We start from the raw sequence: 17,702 nt of genomic DNA on the forward strand, positions 1-17,702 counted from the left end.
ACACTGTATATATGTGTGTGTATATATATATATATATATATATGACTGTGTATGTTTATTTTTCTTCATCCATCACCGATCGTAAAAAGAGACTCGTCTTTTGTTATTTCCATTGAGTGAATCATTTCACACCGCATCACATCCACTCTTCCCTCCGCGCGCGCGCCTATCTGCGATCTGTTTAGAAACCCTGCCAGCCAGCCAGCCAGACCGCGCCGCGCGTGCGTGCGTGCGTGCGTTCAAAATCTGACCAACATTTCTAAAAATAGCTCGCGGCTGACGTCACTCAGCCAAACGTGTATCAGTCGGTCGGCGGCGGTGATGAGGAGGAGTGGGGGTGGGGGGGGCTTTTTTCTTCTTCTTCTTTTTGGGTAGGGGTGGGGGCGCGCATTCCTGTCAGCCAATCACAATCCTCGCCGCCACTGAGGTTCCCACGGTTCGGCCACTTTGAGCCAATGGAGAACAGGGATCGGGAGAAAGTGGGCGCGCACGTCGTCAGGAGGAAAATAGTCGGTGACGCTCCCCTCGCTCGGTTTTTATAGGGCGGCTGGACGCTGCCGGGTTTTTTTTTGGCGAACGGCCAATCAGAGCGCTCTCTGCCACAGAAGCAGCGAATCAGAGGCCTCGCTTCCCGCTGTCAATCAACCCCCTCCCACCGTATATGGCAGAGTGGGCGGGACGTGCGCTCGGCTGTAGTTCCGTCATCCCGCCTGTCTGCGAGGCTTCAGGGGCCGATGTTGATCTGGACCAACTCCCGCCGCTGTCGGACCCCGCCGAGGCTTCATCTTTAATAAGGCTGAAGAAAATCGGCAGCTTCTCGGTTGAGAACATCGCGCCCCCGCCCAACGGTGGTTTTTTTGGGGGGCTGGGGGAGAGAGGTGGGGAGCCGGGGGGGGGGCCTCGCTCGGCGGGGGCTGCAAGGAGGTACAGGAGGAGACTGGATCCTCCGCGTCCAGGCCAACTGCGACGGAGCTCGGCCTGAAGGTCCGGCGAAGCCCCAGCGACCGGGGGGACCGCAGCGACAGCTCCCCGTGGGTGTTACGCTCGACATCGTTGGCGGTCGCTGGTGACACCGTGGAGGGAGCCAGCCGAGCCCGCAGCGCTCTCCCGTCTCCCGGCACCGCATCGGCAGCTGTCAGGCTACCACCGACCAGGAGCTCGGAGTTAGCGGCTCGGTACAGCTGGATCTAAGAAAACGCAGTTCGGACCTTTGATCGAGATAAGACCGGCTTGAGGAGGCGGCGGGGCGGCCGGAAAGCCACGGATCGCCCGTTGTCCAGTTGTCATCATGGGCAACGCGCCCACGGCCAGGAAGGGCAACGAGATGGAAAGCGGTGGGTACCTCCGCCAGCACACATCGCTCCCGGGCAGCACCTGCTCTGCTCCGGCCCCATGACACGAGCAGAGACGGTGTGATCCGACAGGCTGTGTTAGCTTCACACAACAACACACACACCGTCCATCACAGGCCTATTCCTGCTCTGCACTCCATGAAGATCCCACTTGTGCCACCTCCCAAGAACATACATCACATATATTTAAATCCACACTCACACATGAATGAATGAATAAATAGTGTGAGTATGGTTCAGCTGTGGATCTATGTGATCTGATTCATGTGGATGCTGAGGCAGGATGGAGCAGGATGTAGTGGTGTCTCCTCTGCTCAGATTCACTGTATGAGCTGTGGACAGAAATGCTGTTGTAAATTACACTGATCTTGTTTGGTGGAGCCATGTATGTCTGCAGGTCTGTCTGAGTTGGTCTCAGTGCGTCTGCTGTAGTCCAGTGGGAGGGTCACTGTTATGGTATGAGAGCATGTCAATGTAAAGGAGACACCTGCGTATATATATATATATATATATATATATATACATATATCTCTTACTCTAAAGTCAGCCTTGGTTGTAGTGGACTGGCCCGAATACCCATACACACACTTGTGTATGTTTGAAATATCTTATCAACCAGATACTATGTTCTACAGCTGAGTGAAGGGAGACAGGGGTGGCAGAAAGACAGTATGAGATGTGGTCTAAGTGTGTAATCCAGTGTCATAGTGTTTTTAAATTTTTCTCAGCCATATATTTTGTTCAGGGACATGAAGCCTTGACCTGATAGGAACTGAGAGCACACACACGGCCAAGGCCCGACTGTCCCCTTATGAAACCTCATTTAAACTCACTAGATCTGGATTTTTATTTGGATCTGCAACAAATTTCACAGACTCATGAATAGCAATCCTCTTAACACTTCTTAAAGATGCACAAATATATACTTTTGAGAAAAGCTTCTTGTTCAGAAAGTACGAATTCTGTCCTCACCTTTTTAAGTAAAATATGTTAAAAATTTAACTGAATGGGTTCTATCCATTATGCATCCTTCCACCAAGTTGTGTGGTAACCTGTCCAGTACCTTTTGTGTAATCTTCCTTACAAACAAACCAGTGTAACACGGGTGAAAACATAACCTCCTTGCCTGAGGTAAACGTTTAAAGTCAAGCTTAAATGTTAACAAACACTTTATACCTGTGACTTATGCATTTGCTTCTTTTAATTTGGTTTCCCTTCACCATAAAATGATAATCTTGCAATTTTAGTGTTTTACTTGCACAAGGTCTGAGGACAAATAATAGACAGATTGAAGAAGACAATGTTTTAAAACAAACTTTGACACGACCCTACTCTTCTTCACTAGATTTCACTGGTGTGTGATCATCTAATTGTACGAATTGTTGTTTTCTTTACCCTAGAAACTGCGCTTTATATTTAAATACTTTCTATTTACACCAGCAGCGGGTCCTCTCTACGGAGGCCAACATGTTTTTTACAGTCTTCCAAGCTGGACAAACTAAACACCTTTTGAGTTTTTATAACAACTGAAGACTGCCACAGGTTCTCTTTCATGTTTGGAAGGGGAGGGTGAGGTGAGGGCTATTCAGCTGCAGCATGTAACTTCACCCATAGATGTCACTATATTCTACATACTGCCGCTTTAAATATGAGATCAATCGATCAAATGAGCACAAGAAAGCTTAATGTAAAGCAATATTTACAGAACAGGACAGTTCTGGTGGCTGAAGGTGAATAATCTGCGTGTTTGGCACCTTCTTGCATCTCATCCTCGGCCCCTTACACACCTGGTATTAACATCCGTGATGAGAGATCTGATAACAAGTGACCAGCGCTAAGTACGTGTGTTCACACCTGGCAATAAAATGCATCCTGAATGGGTCTCCTGTGACTTGTGATCAGATCTCACTTCCTCGCTCTACATGCAATTTAACACGTACGACATTGTTGTTAGTTAAGACCAAACAATGTTGTTTTGAGCCAGTCTGAGTTTACAGATAAAAAGAAAAGGTACGTTTGATTCGTAGTGAAGCTGTAGTGGCTCAGAGGATGTCAGCTGAGTAGGAGGTCCTTCCTATGTGGCCCAGGACGGATTTGTGTTCACACTGCTAAAAGAATGTGGACGCATGTGGCCCAGTCCACCTCCGAATGTGGTCTGATCCGATCTGAGTTCATGCACACCTTTACTTAGAGCGGTCCGCTCGTGATCGGATCACAAAAACCACATGTTAAAACCAGGTGTCTTGCTCTAATGTTTTGCACTTTCTTTCTGTGTTTTATTTATTAAATCCGGAAATGATCAAAAAAGGGAAAATTATGCATTTAAAACATGTATTCTTAAAATCTAAGCAATGTGTAGACAGCATTAGCTGGACTGTATAAGTACAAATGATTTCAGAAGACACGCTGTTATATATTGTGTATTTGCCGTATCACTCTTTACACACATCACCAAAGCTTCTGGTTTTGTCCTCCACAGTCAAGGAGTTCCTTGCTAAAGCCAAAGAGGACTTCCTCAAGAAGTGGGAGAGTCCTGCACAGGTTAGTGTGATGATATGACATTTCATCAACGTTACATATATTTGACTCTATTAAAATTAGCTTTTTTGATATGTATTGAAAAAATAGCTGTAGTCTTTCAGTTCTCCTCTGTGTCACCAAAGTTATATAGTTTATATGTGGGAGGCTCTCTTTATTTTCTCTTGCAATATAAAAATGACACTCGTCACTAGTGGAATTTCACTTGCATTTATATTTATTTAACACCAGAGGGTTTTTTTTCCATTCAGCTGATACCTGAGAGGAATGTCGCACATCTCTTTGGAAAATTTTTAAATAATTTGGATGATGACATAATGCAAGTGGTTTGTAAAATATGTGGGATGATGGTTTCTATTTTTAATTAAATTAATTTTGCTTGTGATTATTTTATCCATCTTCTCATATCAACAATACAGTTAATGTAAATACATTTAGAAAAAAAGATAGTTTAGAAATTGATCCTTGATGATAATCAGCCGTGTCATCCAGTCATTAAAAAATAGATGGATGTTTTTTGTGCTTCCACAAATAAACAAACAAAAGCTTTTAGACTATTAAAAGCACAGATGATGTGTATCAGTATCCTTCACATTATACAGCATATCCAACATTCTCCTTTTCTCTATCTTTCTTTTACAAAACTATTAAACTATGCTTGAATCTAATTGACTAATTAAAGCATTTTTCATATAAATACATGGACTTTTTCTTTGAACTTTGAGTAGATCTCAGTGATCAGCATTTTACAGTAAGATTTGCACACACCAAAATATGCACAACATAAACAAACACCCAAAGAAAAGAGAAATGATAGTAATAAGTCAAGTCTATTTATATAGCTCATTTAAAACAACCACATTTGACCAAAGTGCTGAACAGGCTTAAAATATGAAAATATATGAATATAAAAATATGTATAAAAACAGAGAATTAATAGAAAATACAACAAGCAATAAAATGTTAAACATCCTAAATATTTGAGAATTTAAATAACTTCCCACACCACAAACCCCACCATCCTATTTTCACAAAAAACAACTAACCCTTTTTGTTTTGTGCGTTCAGAACACTGCTGGCCTGGAGCAGTTTGAGAGGTTGAAAACCCTGGGCACGGGCTCGTTTGGCCGCGTTATGCTGGTGAAACACAGAGAAACGGGACAGCATTATGCCATGAAGATCCTAAACAAGCAGAAGGTCAGTCTGGGTTGGGGGGGTCGTGAGGGTCGCGGTGGAGTGTGTATTACTCAGTTACTGTTTGCACAGGCCGCTCATAGAAAACATGATCATGTCATTGATGTGGAAATTCTTACAAAGCCTGTGACATGTATGGAAATCGAGAGAAGGCCTGGAGCTCATTGTGCTAGTGGTGCAAAAAGACGCAGGGACACAACGGATCCAGGTGCATTTCTTAGTTTTTCTCCTATGAACCTCTTTGAACCTGCTTATATATGAACCTCTTTGAATATGCAGATCACATTACAAGCAGAGTCATTTTAGGAGCTAATTTGGAATAAAACTGTACTTGATCCCCTTAATATTTATAGATACATTTAATTTCGATTGAAACGGTGGCATTTACACCATGTTTTAAGCCTTAATGTCCGCAACCGGTAGTAGCGATGCTAGCGGAAGTATCACGCGTACCCTTGGGCGAGAGCTTGTATGCGTGAGAACATGAACACAGCTCTAGGGGAGGATATCAGAGGACGTCTAGGCTTCTAAACATCATTACTTTCTCTCTTTTTTGCAAGATACATATGGTCACTCTCTCTCTCCCTCTTTCTTTCTCCCTCTCTCTGCCTCTCAGGTGGTGAAGCTCAAACAGATAGAGCACACTCTGAATGAGAAGAGGATTCTTCAGGCTGTCAGCTTTCCTTTTCTGGTGCGGTTAGAGTACTCATTCAAGGTATGCTAAACTTTAATTGAAAATAATTATTGTACCTGGCACAGCCAGTTGTCTCTAAAGGAGTGAGCAGTGTATCATGAGTGTGCAGAAACAGAGAACAAGTGCCACGTTCAACTGCTGACTCATGATTCAGCCCATGAACTGTCCATCATGATATTATGTCATCATCTGTGTTGTGAGTTGTCCCAAGTAAGAGATACAAAATTTGACAAAGGGCTGGACAATAAAACAATATGAATAATTATTGCATCATTGTCATCAATAGAAATATAATGAATGTTCAATATATATATATCGATATAATGCCTATAAACACAATGAGGAGATTTTAAAAATGTTTTGCTGTTTGTCATTCTCTGCTCATAAAGAAGAGTTTAAAACCTCAACCTTTTACCCAGGAGCAAATATCAACTTGAAACAAATGATAATGTAATATTTATCATGATAATTAAACGATAACACACACACAGGATTCTTGCACAGATTCTTGTCATTCATTCATGCATTCATACACTTCAGTATAAAGTCAGTGTAATACATGGACTCTGAGGATGAGGGTGGGAGAATCACCAGTTTTAGAACCTGATAGTGATGAAAGCGAAAAACAAAACAATGAGCTCAAAGACCTTAAAACACTAAGAGGAAGTAGAGTCAGCTGATAATTATCTGTCACATTGAGCAACACATTTCAAATTTACACATTCACTCTTCACACACACACATTTCACCACTTTCTCCAATCAATTTACTGATCTCACCCTTTTATTAAGATCTTTGCACACCCAATCCATATTTTTGGTTTCTTTTTTTGAAATCATCATCCAATAAAAATCGTCACGCACATAAACCTGATACGTTTTTATTATTCTTTTATTCTGAGAATTCCGACAGAATGGAGTCGAGCAGTGAGGATGATTTTGTCCTCTCACTTCTTGAAAAAGCCAATACTGTCAGGAACAAGGAGAATTTCATCTTCTGATCAAGGAGCTGCGAAATTATCCAGATCGCTCCCAAGTCTGTTTCAGGATGGCAGTGGTCCAGTTTAATACACTACCAGCACTGAGGCCGCAGATAAAAAAGATGAAAACCGATTTCTGTGATCCAGTTGATCCTGAACAGCTCAAACAACAGATGTGAAACACGTAGCAAATCGAACCTGTTCCGAAAACTTTAATCAAGGACAAGAGTTTCAGTTTTGGTGTGTAAACATGATTGACACAACGTGAGGTATTTATTTTTAAAAGTGCGACAATTTTCAACAGAAATACAGACATGGTGTGCAAAGACTCCCATCATCATTGACAATTAAACCTATTAAGAGTAATAAGTGACAAACAAATACAGAGTGAACTGAGCTTGGCTGCAGCCCCCAAGGGCAGTTAACTAAAGCAAACCAACATTTGTCTTCTTCGGCTTCTTTCTCTCATCTTCCTTCTTTGACATTGGCTGCTTGGGCTTGTACAGACTAACTCTGCTGATGGCCATGCTCCAATGAAGTCCTTATTTGGGTTAAGCTGTTTAGATGCACCGTGGACACCTCAAATAAACCTATTAACAGAATATTCCTGTCCACGTGTGGCGTCCAGCACACAGATAGAACAGTCAACAACACACGTTACATGAACTCAACGCGACAAGTGCATTAAGAATGAAATCCCCCTTGATGATGTAAAGCTGGGGTTATTTAGCTCCACTAAAGGGTCCAAAGAAAATGTGATTTTTGGAAATTGAACATGCCCTTGGATGGTACATGGCCTTAATTCGAGCTTTTATATGGTAATAACTGTAGTAAATCAGTAGATTCATTTCCACTAACCCAAATCACCAGTTTCTATGTCGTCCGCTTGCTCATCCCTTGTGTGTTTGTGTCTGATTAAATGCATGTGTGTACGTGAGTGAGTGAGTGTCACTAACAGGTCCTCTGTCTTCCCCCAGGACAACACTAACCTCTACATGGTGATGGAATATGTGCCGGGTGGAGAGATGTTCTCCCATCTACGGAGAATTGGCAGATTTAGGTTAGTGCCTGTATGCAGCGTCGAGTTTTACTGCACCAACAGACAGAAGGAAACATGGTGACCTGTGTACTCTCACATCAACTGTGTTCTCCTCTACTCTTCGCTCTTGTATATTGTACTTTTTTCTATTCAGATGTGTTCTTGCAATTCAGGTTTGGAGTTGGACTTTGTTTTATTTATCACTGTTCGGTACTACACACTCTGCTAAACCGCCCTCTGTCTATCTTCCTATGATTGTGTGTGTGTGTGTGTGTGTGTGTGTGTGTGTGTGTGTGTGTGTGTGTGTGTGTGTGTGTGTGTGTGTGTGTGTGTGTGTGTGTGTGTGTGTGTGTGTGTGTGTGTGTGTGTGTGTGTGTGTGTGTGTGTGTGTGTGTACACGTACAGTGAGCCTCATGCTCGGTTCTACGCTGCTCAGATCGTCCTGACCTTTGAATATCTGCACGCTTTGGACCTGATCTACAGAGACCTGAAACCTGAGAACCTGCTCATAGACCAACAGGGCTACATCCAGGTAAACAACTTAGTGTTTATTTCTTTATTTCTATATAAATCCCTGTCGGTGGCAACATGCATACATGTATTAAGGCACTCACAAGGCCTGAATGAACACTTTTATTTCAGTAAGAGTTCACAAGTTGATGCTAAACAGTGGCAGCCACTTTTCTGACATACCTGTGGCTGTTGATATTTCAGGCTTGCTCCAAACCCCCCAGATATGTCAGTCTACAGCCGTACACCCCCCTACCTGAATTCTCCACTATGCACTTATCTGCTCATGGTTTCATTCATCCAAACCTTGAGAGAACTTTACGCAGCATTTGACAGATGGACAGAGCTTTTAACTTCAGTGCTGCTGCAGTTGAATTTCATGTTTAGCAGTCCTGCAACTAGTGTGGATTATTTTCTCAATTCACCGATTAATGATTCATTGATTAATTGTTTGGTCTATGACCTTTAAGAAAACTGTGGCCATTAAAACTTCCCATAGCCCAAGGCGACGCCGTCACGTGGGATAGTATGCGAATGAAAATGCGTCAAAACAGTATTAAAAGTATTGACACATGCAAATTGTCAAGTTTGAGAACTTGATATAGTTATAACAGATTATGAAAAATGCAGCAGACTACTTTTCTGTCTACCAACTTATCACAGTTTGATTTACTTAAACTAACATAAGCCACATAAAATTATAAATTCAAGATGTCACACAGGTATAACCAGTGGTTAACCAGTGGTTATACCTGTATAACCAGTGTGACAACCTTTGACTGAGAAGCTAACTAATAAATTGGGTCTTCCACTAACCAGAAGGTTGGTATTCCAGGCTCTTCCAGTCTGCATTCGGAAGTGTCCTTGGGCAAGATACTGAACCCCAAATTGCCCGTGACGGCTGTGCCAGCAGTGTATGAATGGTGTTACAGAAAAGGCGCAGCGAATAGAAGCAGTGAATGAATGTGTGCGTCAATGAATGAATGGGGGAATGCAACTTGTACTGTAAAGCACTTTGAGTGGGCTATAACACTGGAAAATTGCTATATGAATACAGTCCATAATAAAGACAGAACAATAACCACAATAAGATAAAACATACAGTGATAGACTAAATTTCATACTTACAAAATAAAATATACAATAATAAAATAACAATACTGATTTAACACCACTCTGCAGTCAGTGCTGTGACTGTTTGTTGATTATTTTATACAAGGTAATAACACACAGAAGAATGTAAAATGTCCTGAGTTTTGCATTTGCTGCTTGCTCGGTCTGAATGGCACCATCCCACCCGACTCAGCTTGTACTTGGTGGAGTCTTAACATGCATAAGGTGTAGTAGTGTAACTGGGGGCAGGTATGAAATCTAATATTAGGTATGACATATTGTTATTATGATATACTGCCACTGTTATTGTCTTTGTCTTTATCAGTTACACTGGTTGGACCCAGTTTCACCGAGCAGAAAATTACTATAATGGATAGTTTGTGTTTTCACTTCCAAACGTGGGATTTAGATAATTGAGTTAAACCAGACTTTTAAATACCTTTTAAAAACAGTTGTCACTTCAAGACTGTGTCTCAAAAATGAAGCCGGTGAACACAGTTGGATTATAACTGTTAAAAATAAGACCAGAGCTATTAAAAATACAGAATATTCAAACAACATAGAGGTTTTTGCCGTCACTCTCCACTAAGTCTCTATATAAGTGTCTAAAAACCAACAGCCACATCTGCATGCATCTATGGCTGTGTTGTGAATTCACAATCACCTGTTCTTGCTGAATGGTTTGTGGCATGGTGGTGCCGTCCTCTAGCACAGGTTCTGTTTCCATCTAGTGGTCAACAGTGTAACGACAAGTAGTGGAAAGATGCATTCTCCTCCTGTCTCTGCAGCTGTCTGTCTGTCTGTCTGTCTGTCTGTCTGTCTGTCTGTCTGTCTGTCTGTCTGTCTGTCTGTCTGTCTGTCTGTCTGTCCTTCACATGGTTAAACTCGACCAGGCGTTCTGAGAGTATCATTTCTCATATGTTCTTTCTCTTCCTCATTCCCTCCTCCTTGTGGATGCTTTCCTCTCCCAGGTGACAGATTTTGGCTTTGCCAAACGTGTAAAGGGCCGGACCTGGACACTGTGTGGCACCCCAGAATATCTGGCCCCAGAGATTATTCTCAGCAAGGTGAGACACCACTGTTCCCCTTTAAACTTGGTGTGGGAGTCAATCATGTTTCCTTTCACCTTCACTCATTAAGCACTTGAACAAAATGTGACAATTAATTTGAACAATTTTGAAAGCAAACTGAATGAATACTGGGATTACTGTGTTGTGCAAATGATTTATTTAATTCAACTAGTAATTTTACTTGACTGTACAAAGTATTACTACTGTTATATTGCCTATGATGTGGCATATCATAGCAAAGCAGCTGAACCTTTAAATGGGAGGCAGGTTGTGCTGGATAAATAAAATGCAGTCAAATAGTAGCTAGACGTGAATCAGGATCAATAAAACTAAAAGATATTTCAAAATAACATCAAATCATGTTTGATGAAAATCTTGAAAACCTGTCTCTAACTGTCTTCTCTCCACCAGGGTTATAACAAGGCAGTGGACTGGTGGGCGCTGGGCGTGCTCGTTTATGAGATGGCAGCAGGATACCCCCCCTTCTTTGCTGACCAGCCCATTCAGATCTATGAAAAGATCGTATCAGGGAAGGTGAGTTTGACCACAGTAATGTTGGTCATGCTGCTTTCTCTCCTCTTGTACTCTGCTGATTGCTCTGACACTATTCTGTCCTGTAACACTAACAAGTATTTAAAAAAACTAACACATTTAAGTCAGTATCAGTTGTATTTTGTTTATCTCAGTCTAGCTTTACTTTTGAAAAACAGTTTGGCTTCAGTTTGATTTTTCTTGTGATCATAATCACTTAATCTCCGATGTAGCCTCTTAATAGAAAAATATGTGTGGCAAGGTTAGATTCAAGGTGACAGTTTTTAACGGTTTGACCAAAACAATCCTGCTAATGCCAAGTTCACACTACACGACTTTCAAAGTTGTTGGATCACTGTGCAGTTCACATTGCAGGAATTCTTAAAGTCGTTTTGAGTTCATACTACACAATTGACTGGCGACAGGGTTCTCATCACGTTCGATCCCACAACCAAACCCTAACCCATACATGGGAATAGACACAGTGAGTCACACTGATCTTCTTGTCACATCACAGTTGTATAGAAATAGCCAATCATGGTGATTATTCCCAACTTTGCCATTCATTATTATCTAACTCAGGAAAAAGAACTCAATATTTGATAACTCCACACTTTTATTTTTACTTTGTGTGGCTCATTGTTAAATCTAGCCTATTCATGTAGTACTTTGCATAAAAGCAATATGCCTAAATCCAGGGGCACCTCACCACAACATATACTTTCACCCCGACCTGCACTCTGATTGGCTGTAGTTGTCGCCAGTTCGTCCAGATATTTAGCCTGCCAGAAATCTAGTGTGCGAGCCCCTCAGCTCATGTCTTGAAGAGTTCACAAACAGTGATTGGCTTCACAAGCTTTTATTTAAGGAGACACATTCTCATTATTCTACAGCATGTTAGGGTTTGTGGAGGTAGCTGGGAGAGCACCTCCACCGGAGGATCAATCAGCGCAGGTGAGAGCTGCTAGCTGATTGATCCTCAGGTTTAAAAGGCAGAAGCGGCGCTACCTCGGGTCTCACACTCTCAGGACACTCAGGACCGAGAACACTGGAGAACCCTCAGAGACACGCACGGACAGAGACACTGAGCTGCAAAGCTAACACGCCAGCAGAAATTGCTGGCCTCTTTATGTTGTCTTTAAGTTTATGTTTGCACCGGGTCTTTAAATAAAGAATGCTAAAACCTGAATGGTTCGTCTCCGGCTGCTGTGGTGAGAGCCCCACGTTGGTCGCCAGTGTGGCAGTAGACCAATACAGTGCAAACATACACTTAAAGACAGTTTGTAAGATTTAGGTGAAAGGGATCCATATTGGCAGGGACTGAATATAAAATAATCCTAGTGATGTTTTCACGAGTGTGTTTCATCTAAATTGTAAGACTAGTTTTTTTTCTTTTACCCTAGAATGAGCCCTTTATATTTACATCTGGAGCGGGTCCTCTCTACAGAGTCCACCATGTTTTTTACAGTCGTCCAAACTGGACAAACTAAACACCTTTTGATTTTTATGACAACTGAAGGATCCACAGGTTCTCTTTCATGTTTGCAAGGGGAGGGTGAGGTGAGGAGTATTTAGCTGCAATATGCATCTTAACCACTAGATGTCACTAAACGCACTGAACCGTTAAGTGATTTTTTTTTCTTTTTACTGCACTTTCTCTAAATCATCGTGGTTTGTTAGAATTTATAAAACACAGGAAAATCAGTTCCTGTGTGATTTTACCTGTTAAATACTCACTGGTGTCACAAAGTGAAAAACATTACAGATTTTATAAAGCAGCTGTTAGAATATTCTTGTGTTTTATCAATTAGGAATATTTTTTTATTAGTATATTTGAAAAGTCACATGATCATCTCACATCTCTAATCTGACACTGTGTCCCTCCTCTCGCTTTCTGTCTCAGGTTCGTTTCCCATCTCACTTCAGTTCAGACCTGAAGGACCTCCTGAGGAATCTACTACAGGTGAAACTTAGATATATAACCTGCTTTCAGACATGCGCTGAACTCCAGAGATCCTCAGGAGTTTCTCCCCAGGGGCTGTTTGTTTGAACACAAATATCTGTTGTAGGAGTTTCTGCAGAGTTTCTCATTCTGGTCCCTGGGTATAAAGTCCGCAGAAACTCTGGAGGGGCCGATGTGAGAACACAGCAGGAGTTCTGAGTAGTTCATGTGTGAAAGAAAACCTCTGGAGAAAGTCCGGACCCAACTCTCTGGAGTTCATCCAGAGGACATGTCTGAATTCAGCTATCTATATATATACAGTATATACCTCCACCAAGGCCTAACAGTGCCCTTAAATTGAATCAAGCATCAAACCAAACTATCTATCACTCCCCTAAAAATGCCCAATCCTTTTTTAAATCAAGATCAATGAATTATTTCCTGGGAAATTGGTAAAGCTCTATCTCGCAATGTTAAAAAAGTGATCAGAAAATTCCTGGATCTTCCCAGTACATTTTGTCTGCATCCACGCCAAAATGTACCTGGTTCAAATTGTCTTGTGTCCCATTCTTTCACCAAGTTTCATGGAAATCTTTGGAGTAGTTTTAGTCTAATCTGCTAGAAACCCCAAAAACAAATGGACAGTGACAAAAACATAACCTTGGTGAAGGAAGCAAAGACCTCAGCCATTTTGATGATGAATTTTCTATTTTCAGAATTAAATCTAATGTAAAAGTGAGGAAAACATTCTGGTTTTATCCTTCAGGTTGATCTCACAAAACGTTACGGGAACCTCAAGAATGGGGTCAACGACATCAAGGGACACAAGTGGTTTGCGACCACCGACTGGATCGCCATCTTCCAGAAAAAGGTACCATTATACTTTGCATGTTCTCAGTGTGGATGTGAGTTCGCCTGCGTTATCTTTGCTTTTTAAATCGTCTGTTTTTGACCTTGTTCAGGTGGAAGCTCCCTTCGTCCCCAAGTTCAAAGGACCAGGCGACACCAGCAACTTCGACGACTACGAGGAGGAGGAGATCCGCGTCTCCTTCACTGAGAAATGTGCCAAGGAGTTTGCTGAGTTCTAGAGTTAAGAGAGCGACAGAGGAAGAGAGAAAGGAAGTAGGGATAGTCACAGGTAGGCTGGTCAAGTGGGAGACCTGGGGAGAGAGCACTGTCTCCTGTCCAATCACAAGCACCAGCTACAAAAAAGAGGGGAAAATGGGATAGAGAAGGGAAAAAGAACCAGGAGACTGATAACCAGCAGTGTTGCCTTTTCTGTTGCTGTTTTTGTTGTACTTTATTTATTATTCTGTCTTATTTATGAATCCCTTTATAATGAACGTGTGCTTTAGATTCATGGGTGTCGGGACCCTCACTTAATTCGAGTTGCCTCCACACAAGGTTCCCCCCCCCCCCTCTTTTATCATTTCCTTCATCTTTTGTTCACTTCTGCACCAGAACATAGAGACATCAGTCTGTTCGAACCTCCAGTCTCTAAGTCATGACATAAAGCCAATCAAGTCTTGTTCAAGCCGAAGTCTCAGTCTGCACAAAGGTTTCTTCAATTTAAAACCTACTTCTCACCCGCGCTTTGCGTTTATAGCGGGACGAGCATGTTAATAAGTCAATTTAAAGGCGTCTCACACACGTATGCACTTTCAGCTTAAATGACTATCTTTTGAAGTTTAGGTTTAATTTTCCTGTAAGATGTAAACATGGACCCTCTCAAATCATAGACAACATACTTTTACTGTATGTCTGTGGTATGATGAGCCAATAAAGAAGTAATCAGCAATGGGTCATGTGCTCAAAGTCATTTTAGATGACACTTAAGGGGGGAAAAAGTGAATTGAATTTTCAGTGTAACCCCATCTTTACTTCTTGTCATTGTTAGCATAGCCCGGCTTTGTGCACATGTACAGCACTCAACTTTTAAATGTTATTAGATTCTAGTGGCTCTAATGATGTCATGTCACGCTAACAAACGAGGGAACAACGAGAAGGGAACATCATGGAAATATCTCAGTTTTATCTGTGTTTTTGAGGAACACTGTTACATAATGGTATCTCAGGTTTGAACATATCACTCAATAGACATCCTATCAACGCAAGTCGTCAGGATCAGAAGGTTAAGAAGGCGTGCTTCCGTCGTTCGTTCTCCCTCTTCCAGAAGAATTGCTTTTGCTAACTTTAATGACTCTGTTTGGTCTTGAAAGCACTTGCTGTCTCTGCTCAGAGCTACTAGTCAAGTTGATTGTGCATGTGGAATCAACAATTTGACCCTTTGTCATTTCTAAATGAACGAGACCATATGAGGCAGACTACCTCAAACTGCTTCTGGTCAACACAACTCTTTGACCAGTCATTGGTGGCGCTGTGGATAGTGTGCTTTGGCTCTATGGTCTTCTATAGAAACTTGTGTTTATTTTCATCTCCCCCAGCACCCAACCCTCCTCCTTTCGGACCACACTCAATGTGACAGTCTTAACCCCTTTTCCACTGGTCAATAAGACCACTAACACCTGCTAACATCTGGCTTTTGTCTGCAATGAGAACGGATACAATCTGCAGTTAATCCCGGGTCAAACAACTCTGCGGTCGACACTCCGGCTCCGATCAGCGGTGTTGGAAACGTGACACCCAGGTGAACGCGCTAATTTGGCAAGATAGCGATGCGAGAGAGTGCCTCGGTGTGTTTGTGACGTCAAATATATGTAAGAAAATAGAAAGGCAAACTCCTCTACTGGCAATGGGAAAAGAGTTAATTGTGTTTTTTGTTGGTTTACCCACGTTTAAAAAAACCTGCGTATACCCACTAATTTTGTTGTAAAGACGTATTATGTTACAGCAACTCTGTGTTGAAAACATGCGTAGGTTTTGCTTTATTTTCTTTTTCATGTGGTGATGAAGTAAAGAGGACGTGGTAATCTGTTGAACGAGTTAGGAGAAGGCAGAGCAGCTGAAGCATAACAGAGCTAGTGTGCTGAGAATTAACAAAAAATGTTCCTAGTGCACAGTGTGGAACCGGCTGTTTAAAGTACACGACACATAGCACTTCAGGTGTCCAGCGTCTCCTTAACTCCTGAGCTGTGACAGCAGAGGACTTAAGCAGAGCCCAAAAAAGTTGTAATTGTTGGATTCTTTCATTCAGAATTTCTAAAACAACACCAAGTGACACTAGTGTGTGTTTCATCCATGAGAAAGCTGTATTTTAATGTGCGACCATCATCAACACAATTGATAATAATTGATCATTTGGTTCATACAGGCCTCGTTTTTTTCTCACCTTTTATTCACTTTTGTCTTTCCTGTCCAAAATAGTTCAGATATGGGGGAAAATATAACAAGCATTTTCTCAAAAGTACACATTTGTAATGTGTAGTTATATGTATGTATCATTTGTCATTTGAATGATTTTCAGTTTGCAGCTTGAGGTGAACGATCCATTCCAGATTATATTTAGGTTTATGTAGCTCAGTTTCCATGGCTGAATTAACCTGATATTTGGGGATGGGCCCATATCAATCCACCAATTCTCCCATTATCTGTACATTTTGTACAGTTGTGACATTTTTGAATATTCTATGGCCCCAGGTTCACTGATTTAAAGTGAAACTAATTGGGAATATGTATCATGTAAACACAGTATCAGCTGAATTAATAAGGGTCTTAAAGGGCCACTCCATTGATGTCTTATTCCACTTCCATAAAATATTACGTTTGCAGCCTGTAGGCTGACACTTCATTTTGATGTAGTGGTTAGCAATGTCGCCTCATAGCAAGGCAGTTCCTGGTTTGAATCCCGGGTTTGGCCAGGGTCTTTCTGTGTGGATTTTGAGACAAAGTAATGGAACGAAGCCTGCAAATCAAATAATGAAGCAGGATCCACCTTAAGACCCCTTATAATGTCAGCTGATGCTCAAGTTTGGCATATTCCCATAACAGTTCATCAAATTCAACACCATGAGAGCAGTGAACCTGGGGCAACTGAACAAGTCAACGCAACTTGTGACCAATTGGGTCCATTACATTCCCGGCGCTGTCCACCACTGTTTCACCACTTTTCATATTCCACCTAGTACAGAGGTGAAGCTGCTGAAAAAAGTATCAACCTGAAGTCAAAACCATATCAGCATACATCCCTTCATTTTGTCAGCTGCTCACTTATAGGTTGTTATGGTCTGATTTGCAAACCGCTCTTTGATTATTATTATTATTATTATTATTGTCATGACATTGTAAACCACTTGTCGAGACTTCACATTTGCTGTATTTCCTCCATGTCCAGTTCAATGTTGACTCTTTCATCATCATGGACAAAACGTTTGAAGTTATAAAACAATATTATTCTCTGTGTCCTCTGTGTTTTTTGCAGTGATACTGACTTCCTCCCTCTCGATGCAGGCACAATGCTGGTTCATACTGTCGCACTTTTTAGGGAAATGAGACCCCCCTCCCAATGTAAACCATGTTATTCCCCCCACCCCTGCCACACACATACATGAACACACGCGCACACACACACACACACACACACACACACACACACACACACACACACACTGCAAAGGGAAGCGTCTGAAGTCACGGGATCAGTGGCGTAAAAAAACATGAAGTGTAATATTTTGCAACATGAGTATCATTCCAATAAAGTTTTACTGGTGAAATTCTACTGAACTTGTGTGTGTTTCCTGGATGTTTTGGTTTATTTTGCAGCATCAGCAGCTACACAGTCGC

The 17,702-nt window shown here is 41.7% G+C and overlaps 1 protein-coding gene across 1 annotated transcript; it reads left to right on the plus strand.

Annotated features, from left to right (window-relative positions):
- Positions 1-884: 884 nt before the first annotated feature.
- On the plus strand, positions 885-17,642 carry LOC118123348 (cAMP-dependent protein kinase catalytic subunit alpha). Its single transcript, XM_035180701.2, has 11 exons — positions 885-1,334; positions 3,832-3,893; positions 4,959-5,087; positions 5,701-5,799; positions 7,735-7,817; positions 8,202-8,328; positions 10,391-10,486; positions 10,901-11,023; positions 12,924-12,983; positions 13,729-13,833; positions 13,925-17,642. The coding sequence occupies exons 1-11, from the start codon at positions 1,289-1,291 to the stop codon at positions 14,048-14,050; spliced, it is 1,056 nt and encodes a 351-aa protein (XP_035036592.1). The 5' UTR covers positions 885-1,288; the 3' UTR covers positions 14,051-17,642.
- Positions 17,643-17,702: the final 60 nt, after the last annotated feature.

This window comes from Hippoglossus stenolepis, chromosome 2 (assembly GCF_022539355.2).
Source record: "Hippoglossus stenolepis isolate QCI-W04-F060 chromosome 2, HSTE1.2, whole genome shotgun sequence".
Lineage (NCBI taxonomy): Eukaryota > Metazoa > Chordata > Actinopteri > Pleuronectiformes > Pleuronectidae > Hippoglossus > Hippoglossus stenolepis.

What these genes read in the sequence shown, in the direction of transcription:
- LOC118123348 (XM_035180701.2), top strand. Translation starts at nt 1,289, where the DNA reads ATGGGCAACGCGCCCACGGCCAGGAAGGGCAACGAGATGGAAAGCG. An exon ending in AGTGGGAGAGTCCTGCACAG is followed by an intron (nt 3,894 to 4,958) that starts GTTAGTGTGATG and finishes TTGTGCGTTCAG; the next exon opens with AACACTGCTGGCCTGGAGCA. An exon ending in GGTTAGAGTACTCATTCAAG is followed by an intron (nt 5,800 to 7,734) that starts GTATGCTAAACT and finishes GTCTTCCCCCAG; the next exon opens with GACAACACTAACCTCTACAT.